This window comes from Bombina bombina, chromosome 1 (assembly GCF_027579735.1).
Source record: "Bombina bombina isolate aBomBom1 chromosome 1, aBomBom1.pri, whole genome shotgun sequence".
Taxonomy (NCBI): Eukaryota; Metazoa; Chordata; class Amphibia; order Anura; family Bombinatoridae; genus Bombina; species Bombina bombina.
The window spans coordinates 249,396,365-249,416,670 of record NC_069499.1 but is presented as its reverse complement, the minus strand read 5'-3'; the positions used below and the strand labels follow the sequence as shown (position 1 = coordinate 249,416,670).

At 41.4% G+C, this 20,306-nt stretch overlaps 1 protein-coding gene across 1 annotated transcript in view; it reads left to right on the top strand.

Annotated features, from left to right (window-relative positions):
* The window catches only part of NPAS3 (neuronal PAS domain protein 3), a 535,722-nt gene that overhangs the window by 454,484 nt on the left and 60,932 nt on the right, over positions 1 to 20,306 (top strand). The window contains exon 7 of the mRNA XM_053697924.1: positions 18,327 to 18,433. Coding sequence (XP_053553899.1) covers positions 18,327 to 18,433 — 107 coding nt within the window. The remainder of the gene's footprint in view (positions 1 to 18,326; positions 18,434 to 20,306) is intronic.

Below are 20,306 nucleotides of genomic sequence, written 5' to 3'. Positions count from 1 at the left end.
ACTTGCTGCAGTGTCTTAAAGATCAGTAGTTGGAAGCTGTGTAAGACACTGCAGCATGTCTCACACAGCTTCCAACTACTGATCTTTAATACACTGCAGCATGTCTTACACAGCTTCCAACTACTGATCTGTAATACACTGCAGCATGTCTCACACAGCTTCCAACTACTGATCTGTAAGACACTGCAGCATGTCTCACACAGTTTCCAACTACTGATCTGTAATACACTGCAGCGTGTCTCACACAGCCTCCAACTACTGATCTGTAATACACTGTAGCATGTCTCACACAGCTTCCAACTACTGATCTGTAATACACTGCAGCATGTCTCACACAGCTTTTAACTACTGATCTATAAGACACTGCAGCATGTCTCACACAGACTCCAACTACTGATCTGTAATACACTAAAGCATGTCTTACACAGCCTCCAACTACTGATCTATAAGACACTGCAGCATGCCTCACACAGCTTCCAACTACTGATCTGAAATACACTGCAGCATGTCTCACACAGCTTCCAACTACTGATTTGTAATACACTGCAGCATGTCTCACACATCTTCCAACTACTGATCTGTAAAACACTGTAGCATGCCTCACACAACCTCCAACTACTGATCTGTAATACACTGTAGCATGTCTCACACAACCTCCAACCACTGATCCATAAGACACTGTGACATGTCTCACACAACTTCCAACCACTGATCTGTAAAACACTGCAGCATGTCTCACACAGCCTCCATCTACTGATCTGTAAGGTGATCCAGTATGTCTCACACAGCCTCCACCTACTGATCTGTAACACACTGCAGCATGTCTCACACAGCTTCCAACTACTGATCTGTAATACACTGCAGCATGTCTCACACAGCTTCCAACTACTGATCTGTAATACACTGCAGCATGTATCACACAGCTTCCAACTACTAATCTGTAATACACTGCAGCATGTCTCACACAGCTTCCAACTACTGATACACTGCAGCATGTCTTACACAGCTTCCAACTACTGATCTGTAATACACTGCAGCATTCCTCACACAGTTTCCAACTACTGATCTGTAATACACTGCAGCATGTCTCACACATCTTCCAACTACTGATCTGTAATACACTGCAGCACGTCTTACACAGTTTCCAACTACTGATCTGTAATACACTGCAGCATGTCTTACACAGTTTCCAACTACTGATCTGTAATACACTGCAGCATGTCTCACACAGACTCCAACTACTGATCTGTAATACACTGCAGCATGTCTCACACAGTTTCCAACTACTGATCTGTAATACACTGCAGCATGTCTCATACAGCCTCCAACTACTGATCTGTAATACACTGTAGCATGTCTCACACAGTCTCCAACAACTGATCTGTAAGACAATGCAGCATGTCTCACACAGCCTCCAACTACTGATCTGTAATACACTGTAGCATGTCTCACACAGCTTCCAACTACTGATCTGTAATACACTGTAGCATGTCTCATACAGCCTCCAACAACTGATCTGTAAAACACTGCAGCATGTCTCACACAGCCTCCAATTACTGATCTGTAATACACTGCAGCATATCTCACACAGCCTCCAACAACTGATCTGTAAAACACTGCAGCATGTCTCACACAGCCTCCAATTACTGATCTGTAATACACTGCAGCATATCTCACACAGCCTCCAACAACTGATCTGTAAGACACTGCAGCATGTCTCACACAGCCTCCAACTACTGATCTGTAAGACACTGCAGCATGTCTCATACAGCCTCCAACTACTGATCTGTAAGACACTGCAGCATGTCTCACACAGCTTCCAACTACTGATCTGTAAAACAATGCAGCATGTCTCACACAGTTTCCAACTACTGATCTGTAATACACTGTAGCATTTCTCAAACAGCCTCCAACTACTGATCTGTAATACACTGCAGCATGTCTCATACAGCCTCCAACTACTGATCTGTAAGACACTGCAGCATGTCTTACACAGCCTCCAACTACTGATCTGTAATACACTGTAGCATGTCTCACACAGCTTCCAACTACTGATCTGTAAGACACTGCAGCATGTCTCACACAGTTTCCAACTACTGATCTGTAATACACTGCAGCGTGTCTCACACAGCCTCCAACTACTGATCTGTAATACACTGTAGCATGTCTCACACAGCTTCCAACTACTGATCTGTAATACACTGCAGCATGTCTCACACAGCTTTTAACTACTGATCTATAAGACACTGCAGCATGTCTCACACAGACTCCAACTACTGATCTGTAATACACTAAAGCATGTCTTACACAGCCTCCAACTACTGATCTATAAGACACTGCAGCATGCCTCACACAGCTTCCAACTACTGATCTGAAATACACTGCAGCATGTCTCACACAGCTTCCAACTACTGATTTGTAATACACTGCAGCATGTCTCACACATCTTCCAACTACTGATCTGTAAAACACTGTAGCATGCCTCACACAACCTCCAACTACTGATCTGTAATACACTGTAGCATGTCTCACACAACCTCCAACCACTGATCCATAAGACACTGTGACATGTCTCACACAACTTCCAACCACTGATCTGTAAAACACTGCAGCATGTCTCACACAGCCTCCATCTACTGATCTGTAAGGTGATCCAGTATGTCTCACACAGCCTCCACCTACTGATCTGTAAGACACTGCAGCATGTCTCACACAGCTTCCAACTACTGATCTGTAATACACTGCAGCATGTCTCACACAGCTTCCAACTACTGATCTGTAATACACTGCAGCATGTATCACACAGCTTCCAACTACTAATCTGTAATACACTGCAGCATGTCTCACACAGCCTCCAACTACTGATACACTGCAGCATGTCTTACACAGCTTCCAACTACTGATCTGTAATACACTGCAGCATTCCTCACACAGTTTCCAACTACTGATCTGTAATACACTGCAGCATGTCTCACACATCTTCCAACTACTGATCTGTAATACACTGCAGCACGTCTTACACAGTTTCCAACTACTGATCTGTAATACACTGCAGCATGTCTTACACAGTTTCCAACTACTGATCTGTAATACACTGCAGCATGTCTCACACAGACTCCAACTACTGATCTGTAATACACTGCAGCATGTCTCACACAGTTTCCAACTACTGATCTGTAATACACTGCAGCATGTCTCATACAGCCTCCAACTACTGATCTGTAAGACACCGCAGCATGTCTCACACAGCTTCCAACTACTGATCTGTAATACACTGCAGCATGTCTCACACAGTTTCCAACTACTGATCTGTAATACACTGCAGCATGTCTCATACAGCCTCCAACTACTGATCTGTAATACACTGTAGCATGTCTCACACAGTCTCCAACAACTGATCTGTAAGACAATGCAGCATGTCTCACACAGCCTCCAACTACTGATCTGTAATACACTGTAGCATGTCTCACACAGCTTCCAACTACTGATCTGTAATACACTGTAGCATGTCTCATACAGCCTCCAACAACTGATCTGTAAAACACTGCAGCATGTCTCACACAGCCTCCAATTACTGATCTGTAATACACTGCAGCATATCTCACACAGCCTCCAACAACTGATCTGTAAAACACTGCAGCATGTCTCACACAGCCTCCAATTACTGATCTGTAATACACTGCAGCATATCTCACACAGCCTCCAACAACTGATCTGTAAGACACTGCAGCATGTCTCACACAGCCTCCAACTACTGATCTGTAAGACACTGCAGCATGTCTCATACAGCCTCCAACTACTGATCTGTAAGACACTGCAGCATGTCTCACACAGCTTCCAACTACTGATCTGTAAAACAATGCAGCATGTCTCACACAGTTTCCAACTACTGATCTGTAATACACTGTAGCATTTCTCAAACAGCCTCCAACTACTGATCTGTAATACACTGCAGCATGTCTCATACAGCCTCCAACTACTGATCTGTAAGACACTGCAGCATGTCTTACACAGCCTCCAACTACTGATCTGTAATACACTGTAGCATGTCTCACACAGCTTCCAACTACTGATCTGTAAGACACTGCAGCATGTCTCACACAGTTTCCAACTACTGATCTGTAATACACTGCAGCGTGTCTCACACAGCCTCCAACTACTGATCTGTAATACACTGTAGCATGTCTCACACAGCTTCCAACTACTGATCTGTAAGACACTGCAGCATGTCTCACACAGTTTCCAACTACTGATCTGTAATAAACTGCAGCATGTCTTATACAGCCTCCAACTACTGATCTGTAATACACTGCAGCATGTCTCACACAGCTTCCAACTACTGATCTGTAATACACTGCAGCATGTCTCACACAGTTTCCAACTACTGATATGTAATACACTGCAACATGTCTCACACATCTTCCAACTACTGATCTGTAATTCACTGCAGCATGTCTCACACAGCTTCCAACTACTGATCTGTAATACACTGCAGCATGTCTCACACAGCTTCCAACTACTGATCTGTAATACACTGTAGCATGTCTCACACAGCTTCCAACTACTGATCTGTTATACACTGCAACATGTCTCACACAGCTTCCAACTACTGATCTGTAATACACTGCAGCATGTCTCACACAGCTTCAAACTACTGATCTGTAATACACTGCAGCATGTTTCACACATTTTCCAACTACTGATCTGTAAAACACTGTAGCATGTCTCACACAGCTTCCAACTACTGATCTGTAATACACTGTAGCATGTCTCACACAGCCTTCAACTACTGATCTGTAAGACACTGCAGCATGTCTCGCACATCTTCCAACTACTGATCTGTAAGACATTGTAGCATGTCTCACACAGCCTCCAAAAACTGATCTGTAAGACACTGCAGCATGTCTCACACAACCTCCAACTACTGATCTGTAATACACTGCAGCATGTCTCATACAGCCTCCAACTACTGATCTGTAATACACTGTAGCATGTCTCACACAGCCTCCAACAACTGATCTTTAAGACAATGCAGCATGTCTCACACAGCTTCCAACTACTGATCTGTAATACACTGTAGCATGTCTCACACAGCCTCCAACAACTGATCTGTAAAACACTGCAGCATGTCTCACACAACTTCCAATTACTGATCTGTAATACACTGCCGCATGTCTCACACAGCTTCCAACTACTGATACACTGCAGCATGTCTTACACAGCTTCCAACTACTGATCTGTAATACACTGCAGCATTCCTCACACAGTTTCCAACTATTGATCTGTAATACACTGCAGCATGTCTCACACATCTTCCAACTACTGATCTGTAATACACTGCAGCATGTCTTACACAGTTTCCAACTACTGATATGTAATACACTGCAGCATGTCTTACACAGTTTCCAACTACTGATCTGTAATACACTGCAGCATGTTTCAAACAGCCTCCAACTACTGATCTGTAATAAATTGCAACATGTCTCACACAGCTTCCAACTACTGATCTGTAATACTCTGCAGAATGTCTTGCACAGCCTCCAACTACTGATCTGTAATACACTGCAGCCTGTCTCACACAGCCTTCAACTACTGATCTGTAAGACACTGCAGCATGTCTCACACATCTTCCAACTACTGATCTGTAAGGTGATGCAGCATGTCTCACACAGCTTCCAACTACTGATCTGTAATACACTGCAGCATGTCTCACACAGCTTCCAACTACTGATCTGTAATACACTGCAGCATTCCTCACACAGTTTCCAACTACTGATCTGTAATACACTGCAGCATGTCTCACACATCTTCCAACTACTGATCTGTAATACACTGCAGCATGTCTTACACAGTTTCCAACTACTGATATGTAATACACTGCAGCATGTCTTACACAGTTTCCAACTACTGATCTGTAATACACTGCAGCATGTCTCAAACAGCCTCCAACTACTGATCTGTGATAAACTGCAACATGTCTCACACAGCTTCCAACTACTGATCTGTAATACTCTGCAGAATGTCTCGCACAGCCTCCAACTACTGATCTGTAATACACTGCAGCCTGTCTCACACAGCCTTCAACTACTGATCTGTAAGACACTGCAGCATGTCTCACACATCTTCCAACTACTGATCTGTAAGGTGATGCAGCATGTCTCACACAGCTTCCAACTACTGATCTGTAATACAATGCAGCATGTCTCACAAAGCTTCCAACTACTGAACTGTAATACACTGCAGCATGTCTCACGCAGCTTGCAATTACTGATCTGTAATACACTGCAGCACGTCTCACACAGCTTCCAATTACTGATCTGTAAGACACTGCAGCATGTCTCACACAGTTTCCAACTACTGATCTTTAATACACTGTAGCATGTCTTACACAGCTTCCAACTACTGATCTGTAATACACTGCAGCATGTCTCATACAGCCTCCAACTACTGATCTGTAAGACACTGCAGCATGTCTCACACAGCTTCCAACTACTGATCTGTAATACACTGCACCATGTCTCACACAGTTTCCAACTACTGATCTGTAAGACACTGCAGCATGTCTCACACAGTTTCCAACTACTGATCTGTAATAAACTGCAGCATGTCTTATACAGCCTCCAACTACTGATCTGTAATACACTGCAGCATGTCTCACACAGCTTCCAACTACTGATCTGTAATACACTGCAGCATGTCTCACACAGCTTCCAACTACTGATATGTAATACACTGCAACATGTCTCACACATCTTCCAACTACTGATCTGTAATTCACTGCAGCATGTCTCACACAGCTTCCAACTACTGATCTGTAATACACTGCAGCATGTCTCACACAGCTTCCAACTACTGATCTGTAATACACTGTAGCATGTCTCACACAGCTTCCAACTACTGATCTGTGATACACTGCAACATGTCTCACACAGCTTCCAACTACTGATCTGTAATACACTGCAGCATGTCTCACACAGCTTCAAACTACTGATCTGTAATACACTGCAGCATGTTTCACATATCTTCCAACTACTGATCTGTAAAACACTGTAGCATGTCTCACACAGCTTCCAACTACTGATCTGTAATACACTGTAGCATGTCTCACACAGCCTTCAACTACTGATCTGTAAGACACTGCAGCATGTCTCGCACATCTTCCAACTACTGATCTGTAAGACACTGTAGCATGTCTCACACAGCCTCCAACAACTGATCTGTAAGACACTGCAGCATGTCTCACACAACCTCCAACTACTGATCTGTAATACACTGCAGCATGTCTCATACAGCCTCCAACTACTGATCTGTAATACACTGTAGCATGTCTCACACAGCCTCCAACAACTGATCTGTAAGACAATGCAGCATGTCTCACACAGCCTCCAACTACTGATCTGTAATACACTGCAGCATGTCTCACACAGCTTCCAATTACTGATCTATAATACACTGCCGCATGTCTCACACAGCTTCCAACTACTGATACACTGCAGCATGTCTTACACAGCTTCCAACTACTGATCTGTAATACACTGCAGCATTCCTCACACAGTTTCCAACTACTGATCTGTAATACACTGCAGCATGTCTCACACATCTTCCAACTACTGATCTGTAATACACTGCAGCATGTCTTACACAGTTTCCAACTACTGATCTGTAATACACTGCAGCATGTCTTACACAGTTTCCAACTACTGATCTGTAATACACTGCAGCATGTCTCAAACAGCCTCCAACTACTGATCTGTAATAAACTGCAACATGTCTCACACAGCTTCCAACTACTGATCTGTAATACTCTGCAGAATGTCTCGCACAGCCTCCAACTACTGATCTGTAATACACTGCAGCCTGTCTCACACAGCCTTCAACTACTGATCTCTAAGACACTGCAGCATGTCTCACACATCTTCCAACTACTGATCTGTAAGGTGATGCAGCATGTCTCACACAGCTTCCAACTACTGATCTGTAATACACTCCAGCATGTCTCACAAAGCTTCCAACTACTGATCTGTAATACACTGCAGCATATCTCACGCAGCTTGCAATTACTGATCTGTAATACACTGCAGCATGTCTCACACAGCTTCCAATTACTGATCTGTAAGACACTGCAGCATGTCTCACACAGTTTCCAACTACTGATCTTTAATACAATGTAGCATGTCTTACACAGCTTCCAACTACTGATCTGTAATACACTGCAGCATGTCTCACACAGCTTCCAACTACTGAACTGTAATACACTGCAGCATGTCTCACACAGCCTCCAACTACTGATCTGTAAAACACTGCAGCATGTCTCACGCAGCTTTCAATTACTTATCTGTAATACACTGCAGCATGTCTCACACAGCTTTCAACTACTGATCTATAAGACATTGCAGCATGTCTCACACAGCCTCCAACTACTGATCTGTAATACACTAAAGCATGTCTTACACAGCCTCCAACTACTGATCTATAAGACACTGCAGCATGCCTCACACAGCTTCCAACTACTGATCTGAAATACACTGCAGCATGTCTCACATAGCTTCCAACTACTGATTTGTAATACACTGCAGCATGTCTCACACATCTTCCAACTACTGATCTGTAATACACTGTAGCATGTCTCACACAACCTCCAACTACTGATCCATAAGACACTGTGACATGTCTCACACAACTTCCAACCACTGATCTGTAAAACACTGCAGCATGTCTCACACAGCCTCCAACTACTGATCTGTAATACACTGAAGCATGTCTCACACAGCTTCCAATTACTGATCTGTAATACACTGCAGCATGTCTCACACAGCTTCCAACTACTGATCTGTAATACACTGCAGCATGTCTCACACAGCTTCCAACTACTGATCTGTAATACACTGCAGCATGTCTCACACAGCTTCCAACTACTGATCTGTAATACACTGCAGTATGTCTTACACAGCTTCCAACTACTGATCTGTAATACACTGCAGCATGTCTCACACAGCTTCCAACTACTGATCTGTAATGCACGGCAGCATGTCTCACACAGCTTCCAGCTACTGATTTGTAATACACTGCAGCATGTCTCACACAGCTTCCAACTACTGATCTTTAATACACTGCAGCATGTCTCACACAGCTTCCAACTACTGATTTGTAAAACACTGCAGAACAGTAAGGAGTCACTTTATATTGTATAGAAAATTAGCACTGACTGAGCCTGTCATGATAATTCATAGAGGGGGGGAACTCTATATTGTATAGAACTTAGCACTGACTTAGCCTGTCCTGATTATGCACATTAAGTAGTCACTCTATATTGTATAGAAATTTAGCACTGACTGAGACTGTCCTGATAATGTGTAGTAAGGAGTCACTCTATATTGTGTGAAGCTTAGCACTGATTGAGCCTGTCCTGATAATGTGTAGTGAGGAGTCACTCTATATTGTATGAAACTTAGCACTGACTCAGCCTGTCCTGATAATGTGTAGTAAGGAGTCACTCTATATTGTATGAAATTTGGACTGCCTGAGCCTGTCCTGATAATGTGTAGCACGGAGTCACTCTATATTGTATGAAACTTAGCACTGATTGAGCCTGTCCTGATAATGTGTATTGAGGAGTCACTCTATATTGTATGAAACTTAGCACTGCCTGAGCCTGTCCTGATAATGTGTAGTGAGGAATCACTTTATATTGTATAGAAACTTAGCACTGACTGAGCCTGTCCTGATAATGTGTAGTGAGGAGTCACTTTATATTGTATATTAACTTAGCACTGCCTGAGCCTGTCCTGATAATGTGAAGTGAAGAGCCAATTTATATTTTATAGAAACTTAGCACTGACTGAGCCTGTCCTGATAATGTACAGTAGGGGGTCACTTTATATTGTATGCAACTTTGCACTGCCTGAGCATGTCCTGATAATGTGAAGTAAGGAGTCACTCTATATTAGATAGGAACTTAGCACCTCCTGAGCCTGTCCTGATAATGTTAAGTGAGGAGTCACTCTATATTAGATAGGAACTTAGCACAGCCTGAGCCTGTCCTGATAATGTGTAGTGAGGAGTCACTCTATATTAGATAGGAACTTAGCACTGCCTGAACCTGTCCTGATAATGTGTAGTAAGGAGTCACTCTATATTGTATAGAAACTTAGCACTGCCTGAGCCTGTCCTGATAATGTGTAATGAGGAGTCACTCTATATTGTATGAAACTTAGCACTGCCTGAGCCTGTCCTGATAATGTGTAGTGAGGAGTCACTTTATATTACATAGAAAATGAGAAATGACTTTGCACAATTAATGTGCAGTGATAGGAACTAAATAGACATTGTGGGATCGATCACAATCCTTTAGAAACGTTTATCTAATGTTTTTATAGAAAAATCCCCATCAAAATCTACAGGAAATTTTGTAGATAAGGGATTTGATAAACTTTCTGCAGGATTGTGATCGACCCCTTTTTTATATATTCAGCCTGTCCTGTTAATGAGGAGTCACACTAAATTATGTAGAACTTCAGCACTGACTGAGCCTGTCCTGTTAATGAGTAATGAGGAGTAACACTAAAGTACATATAACTTCAGCACTGACTGAGCCTGTCCTGATAATGAGTAATGAGGAGTAACACTAAATTTTTTAGAACTTTAGCACTGAATGAGCCTGTCCTGTTAATGAGCAATGAGGAGTCTCATTAAATTACATATAACTTCAGCACTGACTGAGCCTGTCCTGATAAAGATTAATGAGGAGTATCACTAAAGTACATAGAACTTTAGCACTGACTGAGCCTGTCCTGATAATGAGTAATAAGGAGTAACACTAAATTATGTAGAACTTTAGCACTAAATGATCCTGTCCTGTTAATAAGTAATGAAGAGTCTCATTAAATTACATATAACTTCAGCACTGACTGAGCCTGTCCTGATAAATATTAATGAGGAGTAACACTAAATTACATAGAACTTTAGCACTGACTGAGCCTGTCCTGATAATGAGTAATGAGGATAAACACTAAAGTACATAGAACTTTAGCACTGACTGAGCCTGCCCTAATAAAAATGAATGAGGATAAACACTAAAGTTCATAGAACTTCAGCACTGACTGAGCCTGTCCTGATAATGAGTAATGAGGATAAACACTAAAGTACATAGAACGTCAGCACTGACTGAGCCTGTCCTGATAATGAGTAATGAGGATAAACACTAAAGTACATAGAACGTCAGCACTGACTGAGCCTGTCCTGATAATGAGCAATGAGGAGTCTCTTAAAATTACATAGAACTTCAACACTGACTGAGCCTGTCCTGATAATGAGCAATGAGGATAAACACTAAAGTACATAGAACTTCAGCACTGACTGAGCCTGTCCTGATAATGAGTATCTATCTATAGTATCTACTGATAAGACACTGCAGCATGCCTCACACATCTTCCAACTACTGATCTGTAAAACACTACAGCATGTCTCATACAGCCTCCAACTACTGATCTGTAAGACACTGCAGCATGTCTCACACAGCCTCCAACTACTGATCTGTAATACACTGCAGCATGTCTCACACAGCCTCCAACTACTGATCTGTAATACACTGAAGCATGTCTCACACAGCCTCCAACTACTGATATGTAATACACTGAAGCATGTCTCACACAGCCTCCAACTACTGATCTGTAATACACTGAAGCATGTCTCACACAGCTTCCAACTACTGATCTGTAATACACTGCAGCATGTCTCACACAGCTTCCAACTACTGATCTGTAATACACTGCAGCATGTCTCACACAGCTTCCAACTACTGATCTGTAATACACTGCAGCATGTCTCACACAGCCTCCAACTACTGATCTATAATACACTGAAGCATGTCTCACACAGCCTCCAACTACTGATATGTAATACACTGAAGCATGTCTCACACAGCCTCCAACTACTGATCTGTAATACACTGAAGCATGTCTCACACAGCTTCCAACTACTGATATGTAATACACTGAAGCATGTCTCACACAGCCTCCAACTACTGATCTGTAATACACTGAAGCATGTCTCACACAGCCTCCAACTACTGATCTGTAATACACTGAAGCATGTCTCACACAGCTTCCAACTACTCATCTGTAATACACTGCAGTATGTCTTACACAGCTTCCAACTACTGATCTGTAATACACTGCAGTATGTCTTACACAGCCTCCAACTACTGATCTATAAGACACTGCAGCATGTCTCACACAGCCTCCAACTACTGATCTGTAATACACTGAAGCATGTCTCACACAGCTTCCAACTACTGATCTGTAATACACTGCAGTATGTCTTACACAGCTTCCAACTACTGATCTGTAATACACTGCAGTATGTCTTACACAGCCTCCAACTACTGATCTATAAGACACTGCAGCATGCCTCACACAGCTTCCAACTACTGATCTGTAATACACTGCAGCATGTCTCACACAGCTTCCAACTACTGATCTGTAATACACTGCAGTATGTCTTACACAGCTTCCAACTACTGATCTGTAATGCACGGCAGCATGTCTCACACAGCTTCCAACTACTGATCTGTAATACACTGCAGCATGTCTCACACAGCTTCCAACTACTGATCTGTAATGCACGGCAGCATGTCTCACACAGCTTCCAACTACTGATTTGTAATACACTGTAGCATGTCTCACACAGCTTCCAACTACTGATTTGTAATACACTGCAGCATGTCTCACACAGCTTCCAATTACTGATCTGTAATACACTGCAGCATGTCTCACACAGCTTCCAACTACTGATCTTTAATACACTGCAGCATGTCTCACACAGCTTCCAACTACTGATCTGTAATACACTGCAGCATGTCTCACACAGCTTCCAACTACTGATCTGTAATATACTGTAGCATGTCTCACACAGCTTCCAACTACTGATCTGTAATATACTGCAGCATGTCTCACACAGCTTCCAACTACTGATCTGTAATGCACGGCAGCATGTCTCACACAGCTTCCAATTACTGATCTGTAATACACTGCAGCATGTCTCACACAGCTTCCAACTACTGATCTTTAATACACTGCAGCATGTCTCACACAGCTTCCAACTACTGATTTGTAAAACACTGCAGAACAGTAAGGAGTCACTTTATATTGTATAGAAAATTAGCACTGACTGAGCCTGTCATGATAATGCATAGTAGGGGGGAACTCTATATTGTATAGAACTTAGCACTGACTTAGCCTGTCCTGATTATGCACATTAAGTAGTCACTCTATATTGTATAGAAATTTAGCACTGAAGGAGTCACTCTATATTGTGTGAAGCTTAGCACTGATTGAGCCTTTCCTGATAATGTGTAGTGAGGAGTCACTCTATATTGTATGAAACTTAGCACTGACTCAGCCTGTCCTGATAATGTGTAGTAAGGAGTCACTCTATATTGTATGAAATTTGGACTGCCTGAGCCTGTCCTGATAATGTGTAGCACGGAGTCACTCTATATTATATGAAACTTAGCACTGATTGAGCCTGTCCTGATAATGTGTATTGAGGAGTCACTCTATATTGTATGAAACTTAGCACTGCCTGAACCTGTCCTGATAATGTGTAGTGAGGAGTCACTTTATATTGTATAGAAACTTAGCACTGACTGAGCCTGTCCTGATAATGTGTAGTGAGGAGTCACTTTATATTGTATATTAACTTAGCACTGCCTGAGCCTGTCCTGATAATGTGAAGTGAAGAGTCAATTTATATTTTATAGAAACTTAGCACTGACTGAGCCTGTCCTGATAATGTACAGTAGGGGGTCACTTTATATTGTATGCAACTTAGCACTGCCTGAGCATGTCCTGATAATGTGAAGTAAGGAGTCACTCTATATTAGATAGGAACTTAGCACCCCCTGAGCCTGTCCTGATAATGTTAAGTGAGGAGTCACTCTATATTAGATAGGAACTTAGCACTGCCTGAGCCTGTCCTGATAATGTGTAGTGAGGAGTCACTCTATATTAGATAGGAACTTAGCACTGCCTGAACCTGTCCTGATAATGTGTAGTAAGGAGTCACTCTATATTTTATAGAAACTTAGCACTGCCTGAGCCTGTCCTGATAATGTGTAATGAGGAGTCACTCTATATTGTATGAAGCTTAGCACTGCCTGAGCCTGTCCTGATAATGTGTAGTGAGGAGTCACTTTATATTACATAGAAAATGAGAAATGACTTTGCACAATTAATGTGCAGTGATAGGAACTAAATAGACATTGTGGGATCGATCACAATCCTTTAGAAACGTTTATCTAATGTTTTTATAGAAAAATCCCCATCAAAATCTACAGGAAATTTTGTAGATAAGGGATTTGATAAACTTTCTGCAGGATTGTGATCGACCCCTTTTTTATATATTCAGCCTGTCCTGTTAATGAGGAGTCACACTAAATTATGTAGAACTCCAGCACTGACTGAGCCTGTCCTGTTAATGAGTAATGAGGAGTAACACTAAAGTACATATAACTTCAGCACTGACTGAGCCTGTCCTGATAATGAGTAATGAGGAGTAACACTAAATTATGTAGAACTTTAGCACTAAATGAGCCTGTCCTGTTAATAAGTAATGAAGAGTCTCATTAAATTACATATAACTTCAGCACTGACTGAGCCTGTCCTGATAATGAGTAATGAGGAGTAACACTAAATTATTTAGAACTTTAGCACTGAATGAGCCTGTCCTGTTAATGAGCAATGAGGAGTCTCATTAAATTACATATAACTTCAGCACTGACTGAGCCTGTCCTGATAAAGATTAATGAGGAGTAACACTAAAGTATATAGAACTTTAGCACTGACTGAGCCTGTCCTGATAATGAGTATTAAGGAGTAACACTAAATTATGTAGAACTTTAGCACTAAATGAGCCTGTCCTGTTAATAAGTAATGAAGAGTCTCATTAAATTACATATAACTTCAGCACTGACTGAGCCTGTCCTGATAAATATTAATGAGGAGTAACACTAAATTACATAGAACTTTAGCACTGACTGAGCCTGTCCTGATAATGAGTAATGAGGATAAACACTAAAGTACATAGAACGTCAGCACTGACTGAGCCTGTCCTGATAATGAGCAATGAGGAGTCTCTTAAAATTACATAGAACTTCAGCACTGACTGAGCCTGTCCTGATAATGAGCAATGAGGATTAACACTAAACTACATAGAACTTCAACACTGACTGAGCCTGTCCTGATAATGAGCAATGAGGAGTAACACTAAACTACATAGAACTTCAGCACTAACTGAGCCTGTCCTGATAATGAGGATAAACACTAAAGTACATAGAACTTCAGCACTGACTGAGCCTGTCCTGATAATAATTAATGAGGATAAACACTAAAGTACATAGAACGTCAGCACTGACTGAGCCTGTCCTGATAATAATTAATGAGGATAAACACTAAAGTACATAGAACTTCAGCACTGACTGAGCCTGTCCTGATAATGAGGATAAACACTAAAGTACATAGAACTTCAGCACTAACTGAGCCTGTCCTGATAATGAGGATAAACACTAAAGTACATAGAACGTCAGCACTGACTGAGCCTGTCCTGATAATGAGGATAAACACTAAAGTACATAGAACGTCAGCACTGACTGAGCCTGTCCTGATAATGAGTAATGAGGAGTAACACTAAAGTACATAGAACTTCAGCACTGACTGAGCCTGTCCTGATAATGAGTAATGAGGATAAACACTAAAGTACATAGAACTTCAGCACTAACAGCCTGTCCTGATAATGAGGAGTAACACTAAAGTACATAGAACTTCAGCACTGACTGAGCCTGTCCTGATAATGAGGAGTAACACTAAAGGACATAGAACTTCAGCACTGACTGAGCCTGTCCTGATAATGAGGAGTAACACTAAAGTACATAGAACTTCAGCACTAACTGAGCCTGTCCTGATAATGAGGAGTAACACTAAAGTACATAGAACTTCAGCACTAACTGAGCCTGTCCTGATAATGAGCAATGAGGAGTAGCACTAAAGTACATAGAACTTCAGCACTAACTGAGCCTGTCCTGATAATGAGGAGTAACACTAAAGTACATAGAACTTCAGCACTAACTGAGCCTGTCCTGATAATGAGCAATGAGGAGTAACACTAAAGTACATAAAACTTCAGCACTAACTGAGCCTGTCCTGATAATGAGCAATGAGGAGTAACACTAAAGTACATAAAACTTCAGCACTGACTGAGCCTGTCCTGATAATGAGGAGTAACACTAAAGTACATAGAACTTCAGCACTAACTGAGCCTGTCCTGATAATGAGCAATGAGGAGTAACACTAAAGTACATAAAACTTGAGCACTGACTGAGCCTGTCCTGATAATGAGGAGTAACACTAAAGTACATAGAACTTCAGCACTGGCTGAGCCTGTCCTGATAATGAGGAGTAACACTAAAGTACATAGAACTTCAGCACTGGCTGAGCCTGTCCTGATAATGAGGAGTAACACTAAAGTACATAGAACTTCAGCACTGGCTGAGCCTGTCCTGATAATGAGGAGTAACACTAAAGTACATAGAACTTCAGCACTAACTGAGCCTGTCCTGATAATGAGCAATGAGGAGTAACACTAAAGTACATAGAACTTCAGCACTAACTGAGCCTGTCCTGATAATGAGCAATGAGGAGTAACACTAAAGTACATAGAACTTCAGCACTAACAAGGGCCAGGTGATCTAAAGCTCTTCGCTCGTCAGTAGTGGGAGGTCTTTTAGGTTGCGAGCTGTGGGTCTTGCTGTGCAGGGCTGGAGATGTGAACATGTGACACTCGCATTGCAAAATAATGTTTACAAGAAGCCCCCTGAAGATTTAGTGATTATTCTCTCCTTGCTGAGTTTTTGATCATTAGCCCTTAGTCTGCCCAGCTCATGCGTGAATAAGATCCTAGTAATGCACAAGCCTGTACCAATGACTTTGTCACAAGATGCCTCTAAGCCTATCCTGACAGAAAACCTATGTTAGAGACCCAGAACTGTCTGAACAAGCGCCGGCAACGTCTTCTTGTATTTACGACCAAGAGACATGCTACATTAGATTGAAGTCCCAGCACTCTGCGAGCCTTTCCTGACATTGTGCAGTCAGAAGATCAAGCATTGATTCTCATCTTCTGTGCTTTCTGCAAGCAGAGTGCAGTTGCATCAGTGTATACAGTGCTGTGCAGCGGTTCCTATTCTGTGCTGCTTCATTAGCCAGCTTGCTATTCATCTGATATAATGATGCTGATCATTGCCATTATTGCGAGGCATATTATTAGCATTATTAGTGCTATTAGAGGTTATTACACGCTTTGTCATTTATATCATTCACCGAGCAATATCACTGATTATTATAATTCCAATACAGCCGCGTAGAAAGCAACGTGTCGCCTGCGCACAGAGTAATTAGTAGCCTCGTTGTTTTCCGCCTTTGCAATCCAACAGAAATAATTGCTTGTTAATTACTTCCAGATACATTCACTTTTGCAAAGTCTTTGGCTAGGACAAAAGATGGGAATTTAACCTTCTGAGTTTATAGGGATGGGGTAAACGTAATATATTTCACTTCATGTCACTGCACCATTTCCCTCCAAAGAATGATGTGACACAACTGCAAAGCATTTACACAAAAACTGTTAATTACTGACTTTAATAATAGTTTTTTTGCATCTATAAACCCATTTAGCGCTAGCCAGTAATGCTTTAGTCTGTGGCACTGAAGGGGTTACTACGTTGATACCAGTTATGCACATTATAACAGCACATTACTGCCATTAGAAACTTTCCATATTTTGCATTTAAGTCAGTACTTCCCATTGGAACGAGTCTTGGGCACTCCATCTTTTAACCCTTAGGCTGTCACAGAGAGACAACTAGAAAAAAAGGAAGTTCAAGCGTAAAAGTAAAAGGCTCTAATTTGAAAGAGCATTTCATTTTTAAACACATTCCTTTAGAAGGGTTAAAATGTGGTCAGATTTGCGCTCCTGGAACACCCCCTTTCTGCTGCAAATGAGGGTACAGACAGTGATTGTATCATACACATGTATGCCTGCTTCTGAGTGGCTCACCAGCAGTATCATCATCTGGAACAAAACTTTGACTATGTATTTATCCCTATTAAGGATAAACAAATAGTAAATGCATTGGTTTAAAAAAAAAGTAAATGCTCTAACAAAATAGATAATTTTATCTTTACATGAGGCAATCCCTATAAGCAGTGTTTAGTAGATTAGAGATAACCTGTTGCTTTGTCTTTACTAACAAGCTCTGTTTTCCTGTCTTGCAGAATCAGCGATTATATGGACCTCAATGCTGTGGACTTGATGGGCAAGAGATGCTATCACTTTATTCATGCTGAGGATGTAGAGGGTATCAGGCACAGCCATTTGGATTGTGAGTATGCTCATCTGTACAGCAGGCATAAATAAATACATGTGCATATTATGTTGAGATATATAGGCGTTCATATGATTATAATATATGATAATTATGGTCTTCTTTTGGTTCTCTTTTTGGGATATCAAGGAAGTTTATGAATATGAAAAGTTTAGTGATTATTTTCTTTTCTTCTAATTTTACCTAGGCTGCTATTTCTACCTAGGTTGTTATTTTGTTTTACGATGTTTATGCACCTGGATAGGTGATATATTTTTTGAATTTTGGGACTTCAATGTATTATAAGTGGTGTGTTTATGATGTCAGAGGTGGGCGTGGTATTTTTGGCTATTTAAAGATGGAAGTAGTGTTCATTTGTATTGAGCCTGAGGAGGGGGTGTGAACCCCAAAACGTTGCTCTACCTGTACTCCTGCCTATGAAGTAAATATTGCATATCTGAAGCCTTGTGTGTCTGCTCTTTCTTTTATTATTGGTATTCATATGACTAAGTAGTTTGTGACTGTTATATCAGGAGATGCATTAGAACAGTAACAGTTTGTGTCACTGGTATCAACTCCTTGTGGTTGATTACCTAATAATTGACTAATGAGACGTCATAACGTATGTGAACACGGCAGAGCAGAAATACAGAAAGCCTAGCTACTCTTTAGCTAAAGAGAATAGCGTATCTGGCCTAGCCGGGTGCAGTATTTGTGAGTGAATATTTTACTTAAAAGGACAGTAAAGTCAAAATGAAACTTTTGGGATTCTTATAGAGCATGTCATATAAACAAGTTTCCTATTTACTTGTATCATCTAACTTGCTCTGTTCTCTTGGTATTCTTTGTTGAAATGTACATGTAGTAGACTGAGGAGCAGCAATGCAATACTGGGACCTAGCTAATTGGTGCCTGCACATATTTGCTTCTTGTTAATGACTCACCAAATGTGCTCAGCTAGCTACAGTAGTGCATTCCTGCTTCTTCAACAAAGGATACCAAGAGAATGGAGCATATGTGATAATAGATGCAAATTGAAAATGCCTTTAAAATAATATGCTTTATCTAAATCAGGGTTCATCAAACCACGGGTCGATACTCATTACTGGGTCACAACACCTTGTTTACTGGCGGGTTGCGACGTGTGTTTGTGTGTTGTATGAGAGGGTGTGGTGTGTGTTATATGAGTGTGTGTGTGTTATATGAGAGTGTGTGTGGTGTGTGTGTTGTATGAGAGTGTGTGTGGTGTATGAGAGTGTGTTATATGAGAGTGTGCGTGGTGTGTTGTATAAGAGGGTGTGGTGTGTTGTATGAGAGGGTGTGGTGTGTGTTATATGAGAGGGTGTGGTGTGTGTTATATGAGTGTGTGAATGTTATATGAGAGTGTGTGTGGTGTGTGTGTGTTGTATGAGAGTGTGTGTTGTATAAAAGGGTGTGGTGCGTGTTATATGAGAGTGTGTGTGGTGTATGAGAGTGTGTTATATGATAGTGTGTGTGGTGTGTTGTATGAGAGGGTGTGGTGTGTTATATGAGTGTATGAATGTTATATGTGAGTGTGTGTGTTGTATGAGAGTGTATGCGCATTGTATAAGAGGGTGTGGTGTGTGTTATATGAGAGTGTGTGTGTTGTGTGAGAGGGTGTGGTGTGTGTTATATGAGTGTATGAATGTTATATGTGAGGGTGTGTGTGTGTTGTATGAGAGTGTGTGTGCGTTGTATAAGAGGGTGTGGTGTGTGTTATATGAGAGGGTGTGTGTTGTATAAGAGGGTGTGGTGTGTGTTATATGAGTGTGTGAATGGTATGAGAGTGTGTGTGATGTGTGTTGTATGAGAGTGTGTGTGTGTTGTATAAGAGGGTGTGGTGTGTGTTATATGAGTGTGTGTGTGTTAT